Below are 19,706 nucleotides of genomic sequence, written 5' to 3' on the forward strand. Positions count from 1 at the left end.
TCTTCTCTCTTCCCTCCTTAACAGACATTTCTCTCTTTCCCAATGCCCCTTTTACCCCTTCCATCCACCTCATCCTTGGTCACCCCGTCATGTTCATTCCTTCCACCTCTGCCTTCCACACTTCTTTTACTAACCTTTCTTCACTCATTCTTTATATGTGTCCAAACCATCCTAATACTCTATCATCAACCCTATCTCCTGACTCCCTTTCCACCCCCTTTCTCCTCTTCACCTCATTTCTCACTCTATCCAGCTTTGTAACCCCTACCATACTTCTCAGGAATTTTATCTCAAACATATTCAAACTCCTCTTCTCTTATGCTCCATGTTTCTGCACCGCACAGTGCTGTCGGCACAATCACTCCTTCATACAATCTCCTCTTATCATCCATTCCCAAATGTCTATTTCTCATTACACTTTTTAATCCCCCACGGCATTTACTTGCTTCTCTCAATCTACATTCTACCTCCACCTCCACTTCTCCATTCCCTCTCCATACTCACTTCCAATTTGCTGCCACATTCTCCCCTTGTACATCTCATCACCTTACTTTTACCCACATTCCTCAATTCCCTTCTTTTGTACACCTTCCCAAACTCTGTCACTAACTTCTTTAATCCCTCCTCTGATCCTGCAACAAGCGCAGTGTCGTCAGTAAACAACAACTGGCTTACCTCCCATTTTTCTCCATTTTCTTTAACAGTCTCCAGTCCCCGGCATATTACCCTCGCGTAAACCTCTCGCACCACCCCATCCATGTATAAATTGAAGAGCCAAGGCGACATAAAACATCAATGGCGAAGTCTCACCTTTAACTCAAACCACTCACTCTCTCCATTTCTAATTCTAACACAGGCTCTACTACTCTCTTGACTGCTCTTAACAGCTTTCCTCATATGCCATATATTTGCAATACCTCCTACAGTGCCGTCTTGTCTACACTGTCATAAGCCTTTTCCAAATCCAGAAAAGCCCCCCAAAATTTCTTACCTTTTCCTACAGCTTTCTCACGTATCTGCCTTACCAAAAAAAAAAAAAAAAAAAAAAAAAAAAAAAAAAAATCCATGCAACCCCAACCTATCCTTAACCAACACTGTTCCTCACCAATTAGTCCCTCTCCTAATCTTCCCAAGCAAAACCCTCCCATAAGCCTTCCCAACCACACTCAACAAACTCGCTCTGAAACTACTACACTCACACTTGTCCCCTTTTCCCTTGTAAACTGGAAATACACAGGCACTCCTGTAGTCCTCCGGCACTCTTCTCTCTTTTAGACAAATATTAAACAGACTCACCGGCCAGTCCACCACCACTGTACACACCGCATGACACCCATCCACCCTAGGTGTTTTAGCTGCTCTCATCATTCTAATAACTGGTTTCACCTCATCTATATTTGTACGATCTTAATAAACTCATGCAAACTATAAGGATGTTGAAGGAGAACTGAGAATGTTAGTACCCTTATAAGATGAAGATAATAATCTAACATTAGTTTTAATAAAACTAAGATAAAGGTCACCTACGCTTCCTTTGAACGTAATCTCATGTAGTTGCGCACGCAAAACCTCACCTGTTCGTAAAGAAAAAGTCACGTAACGTTAACACAAACATTCTGCAGTTTTGTACGCGAGTGAAGATGTAACCGCAGATAACAAACGACGCCCTCCCTCCCTCTCAACACAGACAACCTGTGACAGGATGAAAAGGCATGGTAAGGAACTCACAGAGGCACCATGCATCTTATACCTACCAACAGAACCTTAGGTGAGCCATTAAGTATCACTTTAATCACCCAACATAACCTATACATACAGCCAGCTTCGAGTACCAAACTATCTAAGTAGCAAGTGCTAACAACCTCTCCCTTTGGAAAATACTGTGGGAATTACGTCGATTACGTAAAGTGCATGGGCAACGGAAAACCCCTATTAGTCGGACCAAAACAAAACGAACTTCCTCACATAAACCCACGCCACTACACCAGGTGAATGAGATATGCTGCTGCCGAGCCGGCGTTAAGTATGACACCTCACTTACATGGTACAGCTGGGCCAGCAGACCTTACCTTAATACTAAAAAATCTAAGAATACTAGGACATTGTCAAGACAGACTCCTAGACTAAAATGCCATAGAAGAAACGTGCGGGTGGGTGGGTGATTCTTTGACTGGTGGCAGCCAGATTGAGTAGCGAAAAAGTTGATGAGATAAGTTCGAGCTAATTCTAACCCTTTTGTTGATAAGGGTCCCTCACTCAGCTGAATAAACTAGACTAGGAGCAGCTAGAATAAGTGATTGAAATTGTAAAACTCATCGAAACCAATAAGTGGTCCAAGACATCAAATGGGACACACAAGCAGTCTTGCACAAGTCCAGGGGCAATGTATTTTCCATGCACCAGGTTGATTCAATCAAGAGATCGTAGAAATAACTTTCCATGTTTGATAGTGAAAATACGGGAGGGATTATGGATAATAAGTGTTGATAATATTATAATCGTCACCAATTCATTGTCACAACAGGGTTTTCTAAGGATTTTTGCTCTGGTAAGAAGGAAGGTGTCGGTGGCTCACTGTCTGCTTGCCCGCTCGCCTGCCTGTCTGTAGGTTGTGGTGCTAAAGGTGAACAAACGTTAGCCGCAGAGGCCAAAGGCGCACGAACTGTAAAAGGTGAAGGCGTTCATGTGGATCAAAAGCTACCGTGAGCTAGGGTTACATCGCCCACCATTGCCCATAGAAAAATTGATGGGTTCAAACTTCCATGCGGGTCAGCTACCAGAGTCTGGTGAATCTTTGCGTCATACTCTGGGTACCGAGAACCAAAACAATGGTAACGGGAGGTGGGAGAGAGGAACGGAAAAAGGAAGGAGGGGTGGAGGAGGAGAAAAGGGGAGGGGAGGAAGCGGTGGGGGAGTTGCGGTCGTCTGGCGGAGGCCAGGGTCACGGTAGGACAGACAGAGAGGGAGACAGGTGGGCGCAAACAGCCGCGGCGTAGCCTACAGCTTCCTGCCTGTGTGACGACTTGCTGTCGTCGTTCCACCTCGCCTTTGAGTATAAACAAAAAACCTTCAACAAGCTTCGAGTGCTCCCACAACAAAACCTAAATTTGACGTTTCCCGAACAATTAGATTCATCGATTAATTAGGTTTATGGGTATTTTGTTTCATATGGGTTTTACTGGAAGTATTCATTATTGTTGACCTTTTTCCCGAAATATGAATATCATACTTTCTCAAAAGAGCGATAGTATCCTTCACGCACACAAGAAAAAAAAAATAGTCAGATATAGCATAAGTGTGTATTGCAAGAGACCAAAAAGGGTGTATACGAGAGTATAATGAAACTTAAGTTGAAAATAATTCGGGTATTAGTCTGAAGTTTCAAAGTGGCGGGTTGTATCTGCCAGATATTGACAGCACGCTAGAACCCAGGGGCCGTATACACAAAACTTTTTTGTTAGCCTTAACAATCTCTGCTAGCTAACAGAAAACCACTAAAAGTTATACACCAATGCTTAACTAACAACTGTTAGCTAGTAAACAGTTGTTTGTCAAGTACCGCTAAACAGCGCTGAAGTTAGCAGCTTATGAACATGTAAATGGACAGATTATAATAAATTGCACACATAAAACAGTGTTATTAATGCAGTTGTTCAGAATTTATTAATAAAGTATCATGATAGCACATAGATATCGTATGTATGGGTTTTTAGAAGTACTTATTAACCAACGACAGATATTTTTGGACGAAGGCGCATTGTACAGGCGGCCGTGCCACAGACAAATCTTCCGACAGAAGACTCAACAATAATTTCAGAGGACATAGACATGGCAGAAGAAACACAGAAAAAGAAAAGGAAGCCAAACTGGTCACAAGAGGAAACACTCCTCTTGATCAACGTGATTATGGAGAAAAAATAATAATAAATGGGCGATTCAAGCCAAGTTTAAACCACAAGGATAAGAGGGAGGCATGACAAAGCACGTTGATGCTATGGTGTTGTTTTCTGTTTACATATAAATGTTCATCGACACTTGGAGCCCCAATTCTAATGTTTGTGCCATCTATGGTACCCACAACACCGGGAAACCTACAGTTTTCCATGAACTCTGCTTGTTTTACTTGCACTTCTTGGCGAGTCAATAGGAATTTTACAAACTGAGTTACAATATCTGGTTCTGATAGTGCATCAATTGTTTGAGTAATGACACGGCTGATTGATCCTTGCGAGGTCCCAAATTCGTCACTGCTGCATTTTACCTGTGGCTAAATATCATAGGGTAATTGCCACCTTCGTCTCAGGACTCAGTGGTCGATTCCGTTCTGTTCGGGATTGAAGTTTGTCCCTCACTAAATCAGCCATTTTTATTATACCAGCACGGTTCATTCTGAAGCGTTTGATGAGTTCGTCATCATTGTACTCGTTAAATATGTCCGTCGCTGTCGATAAACTCGCAGTCATCTTTTTAGTTGTTGTTGCTCCGCCATCTTCTCTACTAACAGGAACTTGTTAAGAGCTTAATAGTCCTCCTCAGCACTTTTATCTTAACAGTACTTTTAAGGCCCTAACAAGTTTTCTGTATCACTGTTAGTGCTTAACAGCTAAATGTTAGCCTTAACAGGAATTTGTTACCCTTAACAGCTATTTGTTAGTGCTAACAAGTTTTGTGTATACGGCCCCAGAAGTCTGTCCAGTAAACGTCAAACACCGATTCCTTCTGCATTACTATCTGTCCCTTCTTAAAGTTGTTTACTTTCGTCCACCTCTTACCTGTCCCTTCTTATGAGTTGTGACTTCCGTCCACCAGGGTGCAAAGTCCTCTCGTGACTAATCGACGCGGGCTGCCGTGGTCGGCGCAGTAATGTTTTGTGACGTCACTTTCTTCGCCAGCAGCCTTAGTTTGAACATCTTCAACGTCTTCTATTTTGCATTGTAACATCGCCCGGTGCTAAAGTGAACATGCATGGCCCAAGGGACCTGTGTGCCAAGTCCAGTCGTGAACAACTTGCTAAGAAGGGCTCAGAGGGCGATCACGGTTGTGCAATGGTGCCCCTCACACCCACCCCTTCAACCTTTTGTCAGCCTGGCGAAGGTGGTTTTCTTCACTGTTCCTGAATAGCCAACTTCCCAGTATCATAGCACACTGAAGTGCATTTTTCACATTTTCCTTGTACGTTGAATAGTGTGTGTGTGTTTTGCCAGGATTGTTCATACAGCGGTTGATCCTCGGCCGCCCAAGGCCAGCAGGTTCTTCCGAGCTGAATGGAATCGTCTGTCATGAACCAGAAGAGGGAAAGATGGGCAAATTTGCTTTCTTTTAGGCAGTGAAGTATTTCATGCAGTCTTTCTTGTGATCATGATAAACCTCGGAGTCGTGCGAGGAGCAAGACTAAGGCAGGTTTGGTGACATGAAAGAAGGTGGATGAGCAACCACCCGAACCGTGAACCAGTTAGTAACTTGCTGGATGGGGACCGGAGTCGGGTCGAGGGGGAAGGGTGGGCCCAACCCGGCGCTGAATCAGATCGCCTGGCGTCAGGACGAGGCATTATGGGGAGTGTTGTCGTCGCGACGGGTGCAGTTTCTTGCTCTGCAGCTGAAGAGGGAGGGGGGGGGCAGGGACGGGGGTTTCCTCTCTCCTGAATGAAATCGCCTGGTGGAAGCCAGGTTGAAATAACAGTGGAGAGGTTCAATTCATAGGGCCACTTAGGGGTCGTCCCTTCATTTTAGGGGCAGGTGGGGGGGCATCTTCACGGAGCCTTACCCCACCTTTCGTGACGGGGCATGTCTGCCTCCCTCCCACATATTTTTAAAGTCTGATCACCGCAGCCAGGCTCTTTCATTCAGCTGAGGGGAAGCCATTAGTCCTGAAGGCACTGAGAGGGTCGAAGTGTGTCGCTACTTAAAAAATAATAGACGACAGAAACTGAAAGAGAAAAACATGACGCAAGCTCACAGTTTTACTTTTTCTTTCTTTTTTTTATTCATTTATTTTTTTGCTCTCCGGAAAATTTTCTCGCGAAAAGTAAATCAAAGGTAATCCAGCACAGCGTACTCCACTCTGTTCGGGAAGAGCTACAGCAAAGAAAAGGAAAGAAAAAAAATGCTAAAATTCGCCGAATTAGAAAGAGAGAAAAGGCGAAGAGCTCCTGCCACTGGACTGCACTGGGCGATGTTAAAGCCGATCTCGGCCGACTCCTTCGATTCCGAGTGGCACACGTCCTCCCCATAATTGTGGCTCCTGGCACTCCTTCGTCAGCGTTTGGGAGGAGGGGCGAGTCGGTGGAGGGGCACCTTTGTCGAAGGATCTGCCGTCACCCCTTCCACCCCACGATATCCTCGTCTTCTTTGCTTGCATGGGTGCGGGGTTGGGTGGGGAGGTCTGTTGTAGTTCTGACGTCAGGATTAGGAGGCGGAGTGAGGCAGGACCTCTAGATGCCGGAGGGTTAAGGTGGAAATCTGTCTCAATTGTTCGAGAAATACTTTTCAAACCTTAAACTCCCCCAAGCAAAATTTAATAGATTATTCTTGCGTCAGCAAAGACGTAATAAAATCTGAAGCAGTATTCATTGAGAAACACGAGCACATACATTGGCTCCCTTGAAGCTGCCATAGTTTTATTCTTACTTACTTACGAGAAAATATAACGCAGGTAGCAAGGAACCCTGAAAGCCAGTTGGCCCATCTGTGAACAGCCTAAACAATGCAAAGGTTGCAAAAGTAAAACTTGAATAAAGAAATATTTCGGGTGTTTGGTCAGACAGGCCACGCAAAATATTTTTTTTATTTATTCATTTTTTTATTCATTTATTCGTTATCTATTCTTCAATTTTGTCGGAATTTTCTTGGGGATAAAAAACACATTATTATTCGCTCGAGTTTATCTTTATGAAATATAGAAAACCCAAAGAATGACAGGCAATGTTGGAAAATTTAAAGTTAATGAGGTTTGACGATTCTGTTCATACAAACTTGGCAGACCATCAATCTAAATTTGCTGGAACATCAGTCCGTGAGAGTGGGGGGAAATTCAAGTAAATTCCTCAGCTAGTAATATTAGTAAACTGAGTCAGGTTGAAGTTTATAAGGTATAATATTCCCTTCACTGACTAGACGTTGCGGCGACGCTCGCTATCACCCCGGCCGGGACAGGTTCAGTCACCAAGCTAGGAAGCCACGGGTGACGTCATGTTGGTACAGATGCCTTGTTTCCTGAGTTACGTAAAACTTAATTCGGCGTTCTGTTGTACAACACTAAACCCCCTCCCCCCAACGCCTTAGCCCCCTCTTTCCTGCCGCACAACCGGTTGGGTTCACCTTGTGGATGATATCGTGTTTTCAGTCCGTTTAAATGCGACTCGAGTGCGGAATAAAATGCGTAATAAATACATAACTGTCATCGGTTGCTGAGCGCGCCAAACACCGGGATTTCGGGAGGTAGTAAATATGATATGTAAAAACCGTATCAAGAATCAGTTTTACCGATCCAGTTTCAACTGTGGAACATCCCTTTTACTATGTGACAATTACTTTATATATATATATATATATATATATATATATATATATATATATATATATATATATATATATATATATATATATATATATATATGTTTAGCAACAAAAAAATTCCTTGCATGTGTCATATCCTGAAGCACGACCAGACTGAGACAGAATGAAACCTAGATTTCGACAGACTAATTGTGTGACGCTTGTGGAATTTTACTAAAAACCGTGTATACTAGCCTTATAGGTGAAGAACTCACGCCAGGAAACGCTTAACTGCATCAAAGCCGTGATCGCTTTTGCCCTAATTGCTCAGGAATTTAGGACAAGTGGTATTGACTTCGCCGCACATTGTGGTCGAGAAGGAGGTACATTGTGCTGATTACCTTACAGCGCGATGGTAATGTTATGTGTAGATACCGGGTTAATAATCACGAATGACTGTTTCTTGAAATCTGCGGTGCTGTCTGCAGACTGGCGTCCCATGTCCATTAACTCTGGGTGAAATAAAAAGGTTGTGTGTGTGGGGTGTCATTATTCCTAAGGGGAAAAGGGTACAGTGACCGTAGTGTCGCATTGCTCCGTGTGATGGGCCAGGTGCTGGCCCGTCCGACCATGGCTGTTACTGGCGTGGGTTCGCCTCCCGACTGCTGAAGTTTCCGGGGGCTTAGATTCACGCCCGGCAACTGATCGGACTCTTTATTCTCGTGATCCTGTGAAGAGAATAATGGTGTTGTTGGGAACAGCACTGAGAGGCAAAAAGAGAGAAAGTCGGTGAGAGAGAGAGAGCAGACTACTGAAATGAAAGATTTATGGCGACGATAAAGGAGCGGAAATGAAATTGGACGGAGAAGGAGGATGGCAGGTGGAACAAGAGTTACTGACAAACAACGCCGTGAGATGAGAAGGGGGAGACCAGGCAAAAGGTGGAAAGGCGGGATAGTGAAATTTGCAAAAGTGACATGGGAAAGGTTGTGTATGTATGTATGCATGCAACACACGCACATGCACGCACACACAGACACACACACACGCACGCACACACAGACACACACACGCACGCACACACACACACACACACGCGCGCGCGCGCGCGCGTACACACGACTCGGTAGCGCGGTTGGTAGAGCGCTGAACTGGGAAGTACGGTGGTGCTCGCAGTAGCTGGTTCGAATCCTGCCCAGAGCCGAAATTATTTCGGTGTCGCTGCGCTTCGGGTCGTTACTCTGACTCTCGTGGGCGGGGGTTTGGGTGTGTGTGTGTGAAAGGTCATAGCATTACCCATAGATCGGTCATACGAGCTCTGAGCTCTCTTCCGGGAGGGAAATAGCTGTCGATCACGAGTCCAACACGTGATCCAAAGACCAAGGTGAAAAAGGTGAATACACGTACACACACACAGTGGTAGCGTTCACGGCCGCCACTATGGCGGTCCGGGTTCGAACCCCTCCCAGGGCTGAAATAATCATCGCTGCGCTGCGAGTCATTACTTCAACTCTCGTGGGTGGGGAGTTGGGTGTGTATGTGTGCATGTAAGGTCACAGCATTACCCATAGATCGGTCATATATGAGCTCTGAGCTCTCTTCCGGGAGGGAAATAGCTGTCGATCACGAGTCCGCCACGTGATTCAAGACCATGGTGAATCACACACACACACACAGTCACACACACATTCAGATATGCATATACCTGAAATAGGAGCAAGTTACACATGCTGCACACTACATACGCCAGTCGGGTAGATTGAATTACAGGTGCCACACGAGAATGTGAACTTATTTTTTCCATCATAAAGTGGGAACTCAACTATTCGATGACTGTCTTCCCACACCTCCCTGCCATCCTTACTTTTATCAAATAATAAGAAGCGGGACTGACATTCCGCCTTGCCGTGCAAGACGGAAGACCGCAGCATGGAACGTCCTATAATCAACGAACTGGGGAAAGTTATACGAAATTCTTACATAATTCGTCGTTCATTTGTCGCACAGAGCACGGGTCCCCTCCCCCCCTCCCCCTGGGCCCCGCCTCCAAGCAGGTCTGACTACTTCGGCGGGTGTTGGTGGTGGTGGGGGGAGTTTAGAGAGCAGCGGCCGTGCATTCACTCGTCTATGTCTTAAAGGATTATTTTTTTATGATCACATAAAACTGTATGTATTTCACTTCGGAGTACGTCCCTGTGGGCTGATACTCGGTCCTCGTAACGGGACCAGGGTCTGGACTAAGTGATCTGTAGGTCCGGCCCGTGGCTGTCGTGTGTGTTCACACACACACACAAATATATATATATATATATATATATATATATATATATATATATATATATATATATATATATATATATATATATATATATATATATATATATTGTATATATCTTTTTGTAATTGTCTATCGCAATTCATATCTTTATTCAAGCATTAGATTTTATTTGTTAATCTACCTACTAATTTGTTTTGAGTAACTATCATTAATCTACCTATTTATTTACTTGTTCGTTTATTAGATATATGTTCCTTTCTGACAGAAAATTCCCCCAAGCCTTTCTTAATCAATGAACCCCCTCCCCATTCTTTCCCCATGCTATTTAACCCCTTATAAAGCTCTTCTCATTTATTCCAGGTGTAGCCAGGCGATTTTATTCAGCCGTGGGAGGGAGAGGAAAATCCCTCCGCTTAATGGTGAGTGTAGGCGTGTGTTTGGATACTCCTTCATACTTGTCTATCAGTCTATCAGAGTAGAAATGTGGATGGTCCCACCACCCGAGTCTAGAAGGGAAGAGTAGTTGCTATGAGTACAATGACGACAGAGGAACAACGCTAAGCATTCCCGGGAGGTATGGTCTTGAGTGTGTGCCTCGGGTGCCATTACTACGAGTAAATCATCTAGCGATCGTGAAACTAATTGTCCAATTCCCGCCCTGTACTCGGGTAGTGATTTTTTTTTCTTTGGGTGGGTGTGTATAAATGTCCAGCTTTCACCTCCCTGGATTCCTGAGTGAGGCAGGGATTCGTCAATGCTTCCAGCTCCATTCAGGTCTTGAGTGGACTGTCATAAGTAGCTCCGTGGCTGGTGGTAAGTTAGTATCATGTTCGGATCATAGTTATTTATTTCACCCATGATGATGATGATGTACTCTAAATAAATGTGCTTGTGTGACAGAATATGAGAGTTTTGGGGAATTCACACGTCTTGATGTAGGAATTATATGCCCCTGCCTCTAGACGACTGAGAAGAATGGCTTCCGTGAAGTCACGGAGAGTATCGACCGGAGTGTTCAAGCGCTGCAGATCCCCTGTACCTGTGGTACCTGTGCAGACCCTTAAGCCCCGGGTGATGCGGCTGTCACCAGGCTGATTCATTAATTTCCATGCTCCTTTGGTAGTGAATAGGTCATATACCATTTTCGATGAACCTCTTCTGTACCGTGTGGCTATTCATTGTTGTTAATCTACATGGCAACCCCTAGGTGGGGGAAATTCTCCGTGCCAACAAGACGCAAAACTATAACAGATACATATTGAAAAGTGGAAACTCTGGAACTGAAATAAAGTAGATAATCGTAATTAATGGTTAATTAATTTCATCGCACGAAGTCCACTGTGGAACGTATTTAGAAGACAGCCAATGACGGACCGTTCAACTTTGCAACTCGTTTGGGCATCCGTTCTAGATTGTATCAGGAGTTACAGAACTGGAAAGTTTGTTGGCCACATTACGAAATCAAACATATTAAGTCACTCTATCAGAATTTCCATGTATAAAGTCATACTAGATATTGAACTCCAGAATAACGTGATAAAACGTTAGAAAGGGAACCACACTGAATGGATAAGCACGTCGTACGTCTGACACCTTACATGCACACAATCCACCAACCAATGCATGCAGCTGTATACCCTATTGTTTGTTATTGTTTCCCGAATTTTAACATCAAGTAATTTTTCCTTAAATATACATATAAATATATTTTATCATATATCCAAAATTGTATGAATATACATTACTCATTTACTGGTTAAATTTTAAAAAGTATATGCGTGATATTTCGACCCCCTGTGACAAAAACACCCCCATTATTTGTTGATGGGCACCAAATATTAACGTAGTTTCTTACAGTTGAAGAAAATAGCCCAGCAGCAGTCAGAATATACACACTTATCAAATATAGACAGTAGAGTTAAAGTGTCTCGTCATCTCAGCTGATAAAAATCGCCTAGTTGTAGACAGAGTAAACATGAAAGTCGATTGTTGGCGCCAAAAGGATTACGAAATGCTACAAAGATTGAGGGTGATAAAAGCAAGACGCAAAATGTAATTTACATTAATTATAGTAAATTTATAGAACAATATAGAATTGTACATACTATATGTTCCCGGAATTGTTAGATCTGTATTTGAAAATACTAAGGAAAGTAGTATTTTGCCTGAAATGTGAATACAAAGTATTACAGGACACCGGATGCTTAGAACAAGTACACACACTAGCCAGTTAGCAAGGTGAGGTGAGTCACAAAAGCAATTTAGGAATATTGATCTTAAACCAGTCTTCCATGCTGCAGTGTTGGAGACACGTGACAGGTTTGGGGTGGAAGGTAAAAGCACGAGGAAGATTGCTTAGAATAACCTAGATCATTCTGTATGTTGGGAATATCTATAAGTCAGAAGCTCACCTATAAGCACATTAAAAAATTCTTATATTTTGGAAATTCTCCTTCCGAATATCGGATATTTCCAAACTTTAGAGATTTCATTAGGTCGAACGGCGCGTTCCATCCGTTCCCGCCGCATCGCGGGTTCAGGTTCAAATCCTACGACTACCAGTTCGGCTGCGGCTGCTGAAGTCCCCTGCCTTGGCAGACCGAGGAATACCTGGATCAATGGTGACGACCTCGCTCGGTCACAGCTAAGTGCCTCCTGGCTGTAGAACCTCCATACCATCATGGTTGTGGAAAGTAGCTGCCCCGCAGTCGAGTCTAACCAACTTTCACATCGATGTGGTCATGGCGATCGAGGCGACACGGTGCGTGAGGGGCCAAACGGAATAAGGCCTGACATGCGTTATCATACCGTTATTTAGGCGAACCTGAATACCCGCGCGCGCGCTTGCACACACACACACACACACACACACACACACACACACACACACACACACACACACACACACACACACACACACACACACACACACACACACACACACAAGAAGAAGGTCAAAGTCTAGATACAGAAATCGACGACGTACACAGAATGGGTACATACTCAAAAGAAAAGAATCACAGGCCAATGAAAATCAAACTAAGAACACAAATGATAGCAGTACTGTCAAAAGTGGCAAAACTAGCAAATAGCGAAAAATACAAAAAATGTTTGGATAAAAAAGGAAATGAAACCCGAGGAATTAGAGAAAGATAAAGAACTGAGAAGTGAGGCTAAAAAAAAAAAAAGAGAGAGAGAGAGAGAGAGAGAGAGAGAGAGAGAGAGAGAGAGAGAGAGAGAGAGAGAGAGAGAGAGAGAGAGAGAGAGAGAGAAAAGAAAGGAAACTTTTTTTTTTCAAGTGCTAGATCTGAGACTGAGAAAATGGTACACCAGAAAAATGGAAACTTAAACCAAAAAAAGAGAAGAGATGAAAAAATTAAAAGTGGCATATACAAATATGGACGGTATGATATCAGGATTAAACGAGTTGAATGACAACCTATCAATAGAGAAACCTGACACAATGGGAATTGCAGAGACAAAACTGAAAAGTCCGATACAATCAAGTATGGTAGGACAAGGATTATATGACATTTGGTCGAAAAATAGGACAGAATAACGGTGGGAGGAGTCATGATATTGACCAGAAAGAACCTAAATGTAATAAAGGCAACAGAAGAAAAAGATAACGTGGAATTAATCACAGTTAAGGTCGAAAACAGCAATATGAAAAGTAGAAGGTTTATAGTTGTTTATGTGCCACCAAAAACGAAGACCTGGACTGACAGCGAACACTCAAAATTACTAGAAGATACAAAGAATGAATTAATCGAGACACTGAAATACGGAGAAAATGTAGTAATTATGGGTGACTTTAACGCAAAGGGAAGAATTGAGAATGGGAGGTGGAGACGAACTCTGGGGAAATGTCCTACTAGATATGACCATAGATTACACATTAACGCTATGGGTTAATGAAAATGCTAGATTTAGACAAAACGAAGAACCATCGAGACTAGATTTGTTATTCACCTCTGAACCAGAAATAGTAGAGGAAATAGATTATAAAACACCAATTGGGAAGAGTGACCACATACTAATAGAGATCGAACTTAAGGAACAAAATGTGGTAAGAAGGAACGAGAAACATAGAGAAGGAAGACTGATGTACAACAAAACTGATTTTGTAAAACTTAAGAATTTTTTCCAAAATGCCTGTTGGAAAAAAATTGAAAATGATGCAACAAAGACGGAAGAGAAATGGAACATTTTCAAAGAAATTCATAAGGAGGGAACAGACAAATATGTGCCTAAGCGGAAACAGAAAAGGGAGTACATAAAGTGTTGGTATAATAAAAAGTGTAGCGATGCTAAAAACAAAAGAGACAAAGCTTGGAAAAGATGGAAAAGGGGGAAAAAAAAGTAAATGGCAAATATACATCAAACTGAGGAATGAATACGTAGACATAAGAAGAGAGGAAAAAAGAAAATATGAAAAAGATATAATAGCAAAATGCAAAGATCAACCTAAACTGTTCTACAGATATGTAAATGACAAACTAAAAGACAAACACGAAATAATAAAACTACGCGAAGGAAATCAAGAATACACAGATGTAGAAATGGCCGAAGTAATGACTAGACACTTTAAGTCTGTTTTTACAATTGAAAGCTCACAATTGTGGGATGATAGTCACCAGGAAGGATCCCCCAAAATGGAAGAAATAATGGTGACACAGAAAGAAATAAGGGACCAAATAAAGAAACTCGATGTCAGAAAGTCACATGGCCCAGACGGAATAGCGAACTGGATACTAAAAGAATGCATAGACGAACTCACGGACAAAATACACAAGATAATTGACTTCTCACTCAAAGAAGGAAAAGTACCACAAGACTGGAAGAATGCTAATATTGTACCAATATATAAGGGAGGAGACAAAGAAAATCCAACAAATTATAGACCAGTATCCCTGACAAGCACAATTGCTAAAATATGCGAAAGAGTTATTAAAAACAAATGGACTAAACACTTGGAAAAGAACAAAATATTAAACCCCAACCAATTTGGATTTAGAAGTGGAAGATCATGTACTACAAACTTAATATGCTTTTACTCAAGATTGCTAGACATAATACAAGAAAGAGATGGCTGGGCAGATTGTGCCTTCCTGAACTTACAAAAGGCTTTCGACAAAGTACCACACAAAAAACTACTAAGAAAAATTGAACTAATAGGTGGAATACAGGGAAAATTATTGGAATGGATGGGAGACTTCTTGAAGGAAGAAAAATGAGTGATACATAAAGAAAAGAACTCAAAATGGGTAGAAATGATAAGTGGAGTACCCCAAGGCTCTGTATTGGCTCCGATAGTGTTTGCTATTTATATAAAGGACATGGATGAAGGAATTAAATGCTACATAAACTTCTTTGCAGATGATGCAAAACTATTGAAGAAAGTGAGTAACGAAGGAGACTGTAATTTTTTCCAGGGAGATCTGGACAGTCTGGAATTGGAGTAAAAAGAATGAAGTGAATTTCAACATAAAAAAATGGAATTTGGAAAAAGCAAAAATAGAATATCCGGCAAATACAAAATTGGAACAAAAGAAGTTACAAAAGTAAATTCAGAAAGAGACCTAGGAGTGATAATTGACTACATGGACGAGGAGATGGTGAAGAAAATCCTAGTTACACTGATAAGACCAAAATTGGAGTATGCAGCGACACTATGGTCACCCAGTACAAAAAAAGAAAGAAAGAAAAAACACATAAATTAGAAAGAATTCAAAGAGCAGTAACAAAGATGGCACCAACACTCATTATGCTGACATATGAACAAATATTAGAAAAATTAAAATTACTAACTCTGGAGCAAAGAAGAGAAAGAGGTGATTTGATATCCATATATATAGAATTATGAAAGGGATGAAAATCTGTGACAGGGATGATCTACTTAAATGGGACAATACAAATACAAGGGGACACAAGAAGAAACTTAAGGAGGACAGTTACAGAATTGATTTGAAAAAGAATAGCTTTCCACATATTGTGATAGATACATGGAATAAATTAAAAGAGAAAACAGTGAGTGTTAAAACTATACACGATTTTAAGAAAGAACTGAATGTGGAAAGATACAACTGCGGGTTCCTACGAGCATAGCTCTTCTCCCGCAAAATACAACTAGGTAAACACACACACACACACACACACACACACACACACACACACACACACACACACACACACACACACACACACACACACACACGCACACGCACACACATGCACACACACACGCACACACGAACGTGCGCGCGCACCCAATATGAATTTGACAAATTGAAACATTGAGGCGGAACTCCATGAATGCTCTTATCCTGTATGCAAATGGCACTGAGGTAATTGTAAACACAAAGTATACAGTACAAGGGGATGAAATAGTCAGGGAAGCCGAGATGTGTGAAATTTATACTACAGTATCGTTGTTTGATATTACGGTGTGTGTGTGTGTGTGTGTGTGTGTGTGTGTGTGTGTGTGTGTGTGTGTGTGTGTGTGTGTAAAACTGCATGTCTTTAATTTTACAGTGCGTCTCTGTGGGCTGACACTCGGTCCCCGGAACGGCTCCGGAGTCTGGACTAAGTGATCAATAGGTCCGACCCATGGCTGTTGTGTACTGTACATTGATTCTCATCTTTGCTGGAAGAAGCGGTGGCAATTTTCCTTCCGTTTTGGCTCATGCCTCGGTTGCACACGCTCCCCTCTCGGCTCGTGGGCCCCGGCCACGTGTGTGTATTTACCTAGTTGTATCTTACGGGAAGGGGAGCTACGCTCGTGGTCCCGTCTCTGTATCTCGTCATATCTAATTTGCTCTTAAAATCTTGTATTGTTTTTGCACGCACTATTGCTTCGTCTAGTATGTTCCATACATCCACCACTCTGTGTTTGTGTGTGTGTGTGTGTGTGTGTGTGTGTGTGTGTGTGTGTGTGTGTGTGTGTGTGTGCCTGCGTGTGCGCGCATGCGTGAGTTCGTGCGTGTGCGCGCGTGTGTGCCTACAAATTCACCCACCGTTTCCTGACTTTTCGACCGATTCCCCGTCATGTGGTTGCGGAACTTCCCCTCATCCCGTTTCGATATCCTTTGCACTCTGAAGCAATGCAGTGGTCACAGTTTGCCTTCGCTTTTAGCGAGGAACTTCCTCCTAGATTAATGAAATAGTCAGCCGTTAGCCAGAATGTGATAAGAAGCATTATGCGGCATTGTTGCAGGGAGGACCAGGTGTTATGCTGCAGTGAAGCATGCTTACTATGTTGTGGGAACGAAATGAAGATGCTTGCTTAATGCCATGCACTGGGAATACATGTTGCAACAGAGGTTATCCAAGATATATAGGCTTTATTATAGTACACAATTCCTTCCTTCATATCTTATCGCACCAGTGACTGGTCTATATTTATCTACTTTGATTTGCAAAGTATATACAGACCGTGTGTAGTGTCATAAGAACTTATTGTTGTTACTTGTGTATTACCATGGCGCCCGTGAGCAGAATGCATGTATATATATATATATACATATATATATGTATATATCTATATATATATATATATATATATATATACATATACAAAGGCTTTTTCCCCCTTACAAGGGAGGTAGCCAAAAAAGGAAAAGGCATAAAATCATTCCCACCCATTCCATCCCTTAATACACTCCACACCCCTCCACCCTCCCTCTCATTTTAGCACCTCCTGGATGACGGGTCATCTCTGCACCTTGTCCACTGCCCTGGGTCAGAAGCAGTGTCGCAAGACACAGCACATCCACAGCAAGGCCGCTTCATTAAATCGGCGACCCCCCTGTCCGTCCCCCCATGCATAAAGGAGAAGACAGGGAGAAATCCCTTCGGGCTGCGTCAAAATTTGCTCACACATACTACCTCACCCCCCCATCCCCCCGCCCATTCCACCTCATGCACCACAACATCATCCATATGCAACCATTCTCCATTCACCCCTGTCTTCTGTCCTCCCCCGTCCTTCCTCAACAGACATTCCCCTCTTTCCCAAAGCCCCCTTCACCCCATCCATCCACCTCATCCTAGGACGTCCCTTCATGTTCACTCCCTCCATATCTGCCTTCCATACATACCTCTTTTACAACTCTTTCTTCACTCATTCTTTCCATGTGTCCAAACCATCCTAATACTCTTTCATCAACCCCCAACCCCCTTTCCACCCCTGTTCTCCTCCTCACCTCCTCAATTCTCACTCTATCCAGCCTAGTAACCCCCATCATACTTGTCAGACACCTCATCTCAAACACATTCAAACTCCTTCTCTCTTCCTCTCTTATGTTCCATGTTTCTGCTCCATACAGTGCTGTTGGCACAATCACTCCTTCATATAGTCTCCTCTTAGCATCCATTCCCAAATGTCTATTCCTCATTACACTTTTTAATCCACCAAGGCATTTACTCGCTTCTCTCAATCTACATTTTACCTCCACCTTCACTCCAACTTTTCCTGCCACATTTGCACCCAAGTATCTAAAACTATCCACTTCCTTCAGTCGCTCTCCCTTAATGCTCACTTCCAGACTACTGCCACTTTCACCCCTTGTACATCTCATCACCTTCCTTTTACCCACATCTATCTTCAGCTTTCTTCTATCACACACTCTCCCAAACTCTGTCACCAACTTCCTCAGTCCCTCCTCCGATCCTGCCACAAGCGCAGTGTCGTCCGCAAACAACAGCTGGCTCACCTCTCACTTTTCTCCATTTTCTTTAACCACATATATATATATATATATATATATATATATATATATATATATATATATATATATATATATATATGTATATATATATATATGTATATATATATGTATATATATATATATATGTATATATATATGTATATATATATATGTATATATATATGTATGTATATGTATATATACATGTATATGTATATGTATATATACATGTATATATATACACGTTTATATATGTATATATACATATATGTATATATATATGTATGTATATGTATATATATGCATATATATGTATATGTATATATATATGTGTATATATATGTATATATATGTACATATATGTACATATATATGTATACATATATGTATATATATATATGTATATATATGTATATATATGTATATATATGTATATATATGTATATATGTATATATGTATATATATATGTATATATGTATATATATACATAGTATATGTATGTATATATATGTATATATGTATGTATATATATGTATATATGTATGTATATATATGTATTTATATGTATGCTTATATGTATATATATATATGTATATATGTATGTATATATATGTATTTATATGTATGCTTATATATGTATGTGTATATATGTATGTTTATATATGTATGTATATATATGTATGTTTATATATGTATGTATATATATGTATATATATGTATATATGTATGTATATATATGTGTGTATATATATATGTATATATATATATATATATATATATATATATATATATATATATAAAGTATATATGTTTATATGGATGTATAGGTATATATGTATAAATGTGTATACTTTTATAGTGGTATATATATATGTATAAATGTATATACAGTTTATATATATGTATAAATGTATATATATATATATATATATATACAGTATATATATATATATGTATATATATATGTATAAATGTATATATATATATATACATACATATATATATATATATATATATATATATATATATATATATACTATGTATGTATATATATATATATATGTGTATATATATGTACACACACACACACACACACACACACACACACACAATGCTCGATGGCGCAGTGGCAGCGTTCGCGGTTGCCACTACGGCGGTCCGGATTTGAATCCCGCCCAGGGCTGAAATAATTTCAGTATCGCTGTGATGCGAGTCGTTACTCCAA

At 41.2% G+C, this 19,706-nt stretch overlaps 1 protein-coding gene across 1 annotated transcript in view; it reads left to right on the forward strand.

The window, feature by feature from the left end:
* The first annotated feature begins 1,634 nt into the window (after nucleotides 1-1,634).
* The window catches only part of LOC143025354 (uncharacterized), a 266,866-nt gene continuing 248,794 nt past the window's right edge, over nucleotides 1,635-19,706 (forward strand). Inside the window, exons 1-2 of the mRNA XM_076184888.1 lie at nucleotides 1,635-1,768; nucleotides 10,133-10,191. Of these exons, the coding sequence (XP_076041003.1) occupies nucleotides 1,713-1,768; nucleotides 10,133-10,191 (115 nt within the window). The 5' untranslated portion in view covers nucleotides 1,635-1,712. The remainder of the gene's footprint in view (nucleotides 1,769-10,132; nucleotides 10,192-19,706) is intronic.

This window comes from Oratosquilla oratoria, chromosome 5 (genome assembly GCF_046742065.1).
Source record: "Oratosquilla oratoria isolate Oo_2021 chromosome 5, ASM4674206v1, whole genome shotgun sequence".
NCBI classification, from domain to species: domain Eukaryota; kingdom Metazoa; phylum Arthropoda; class Malacostraca; order Stomatopoda; family Squillidae; genus Oratosquilla; species Oratosquilla oratoria.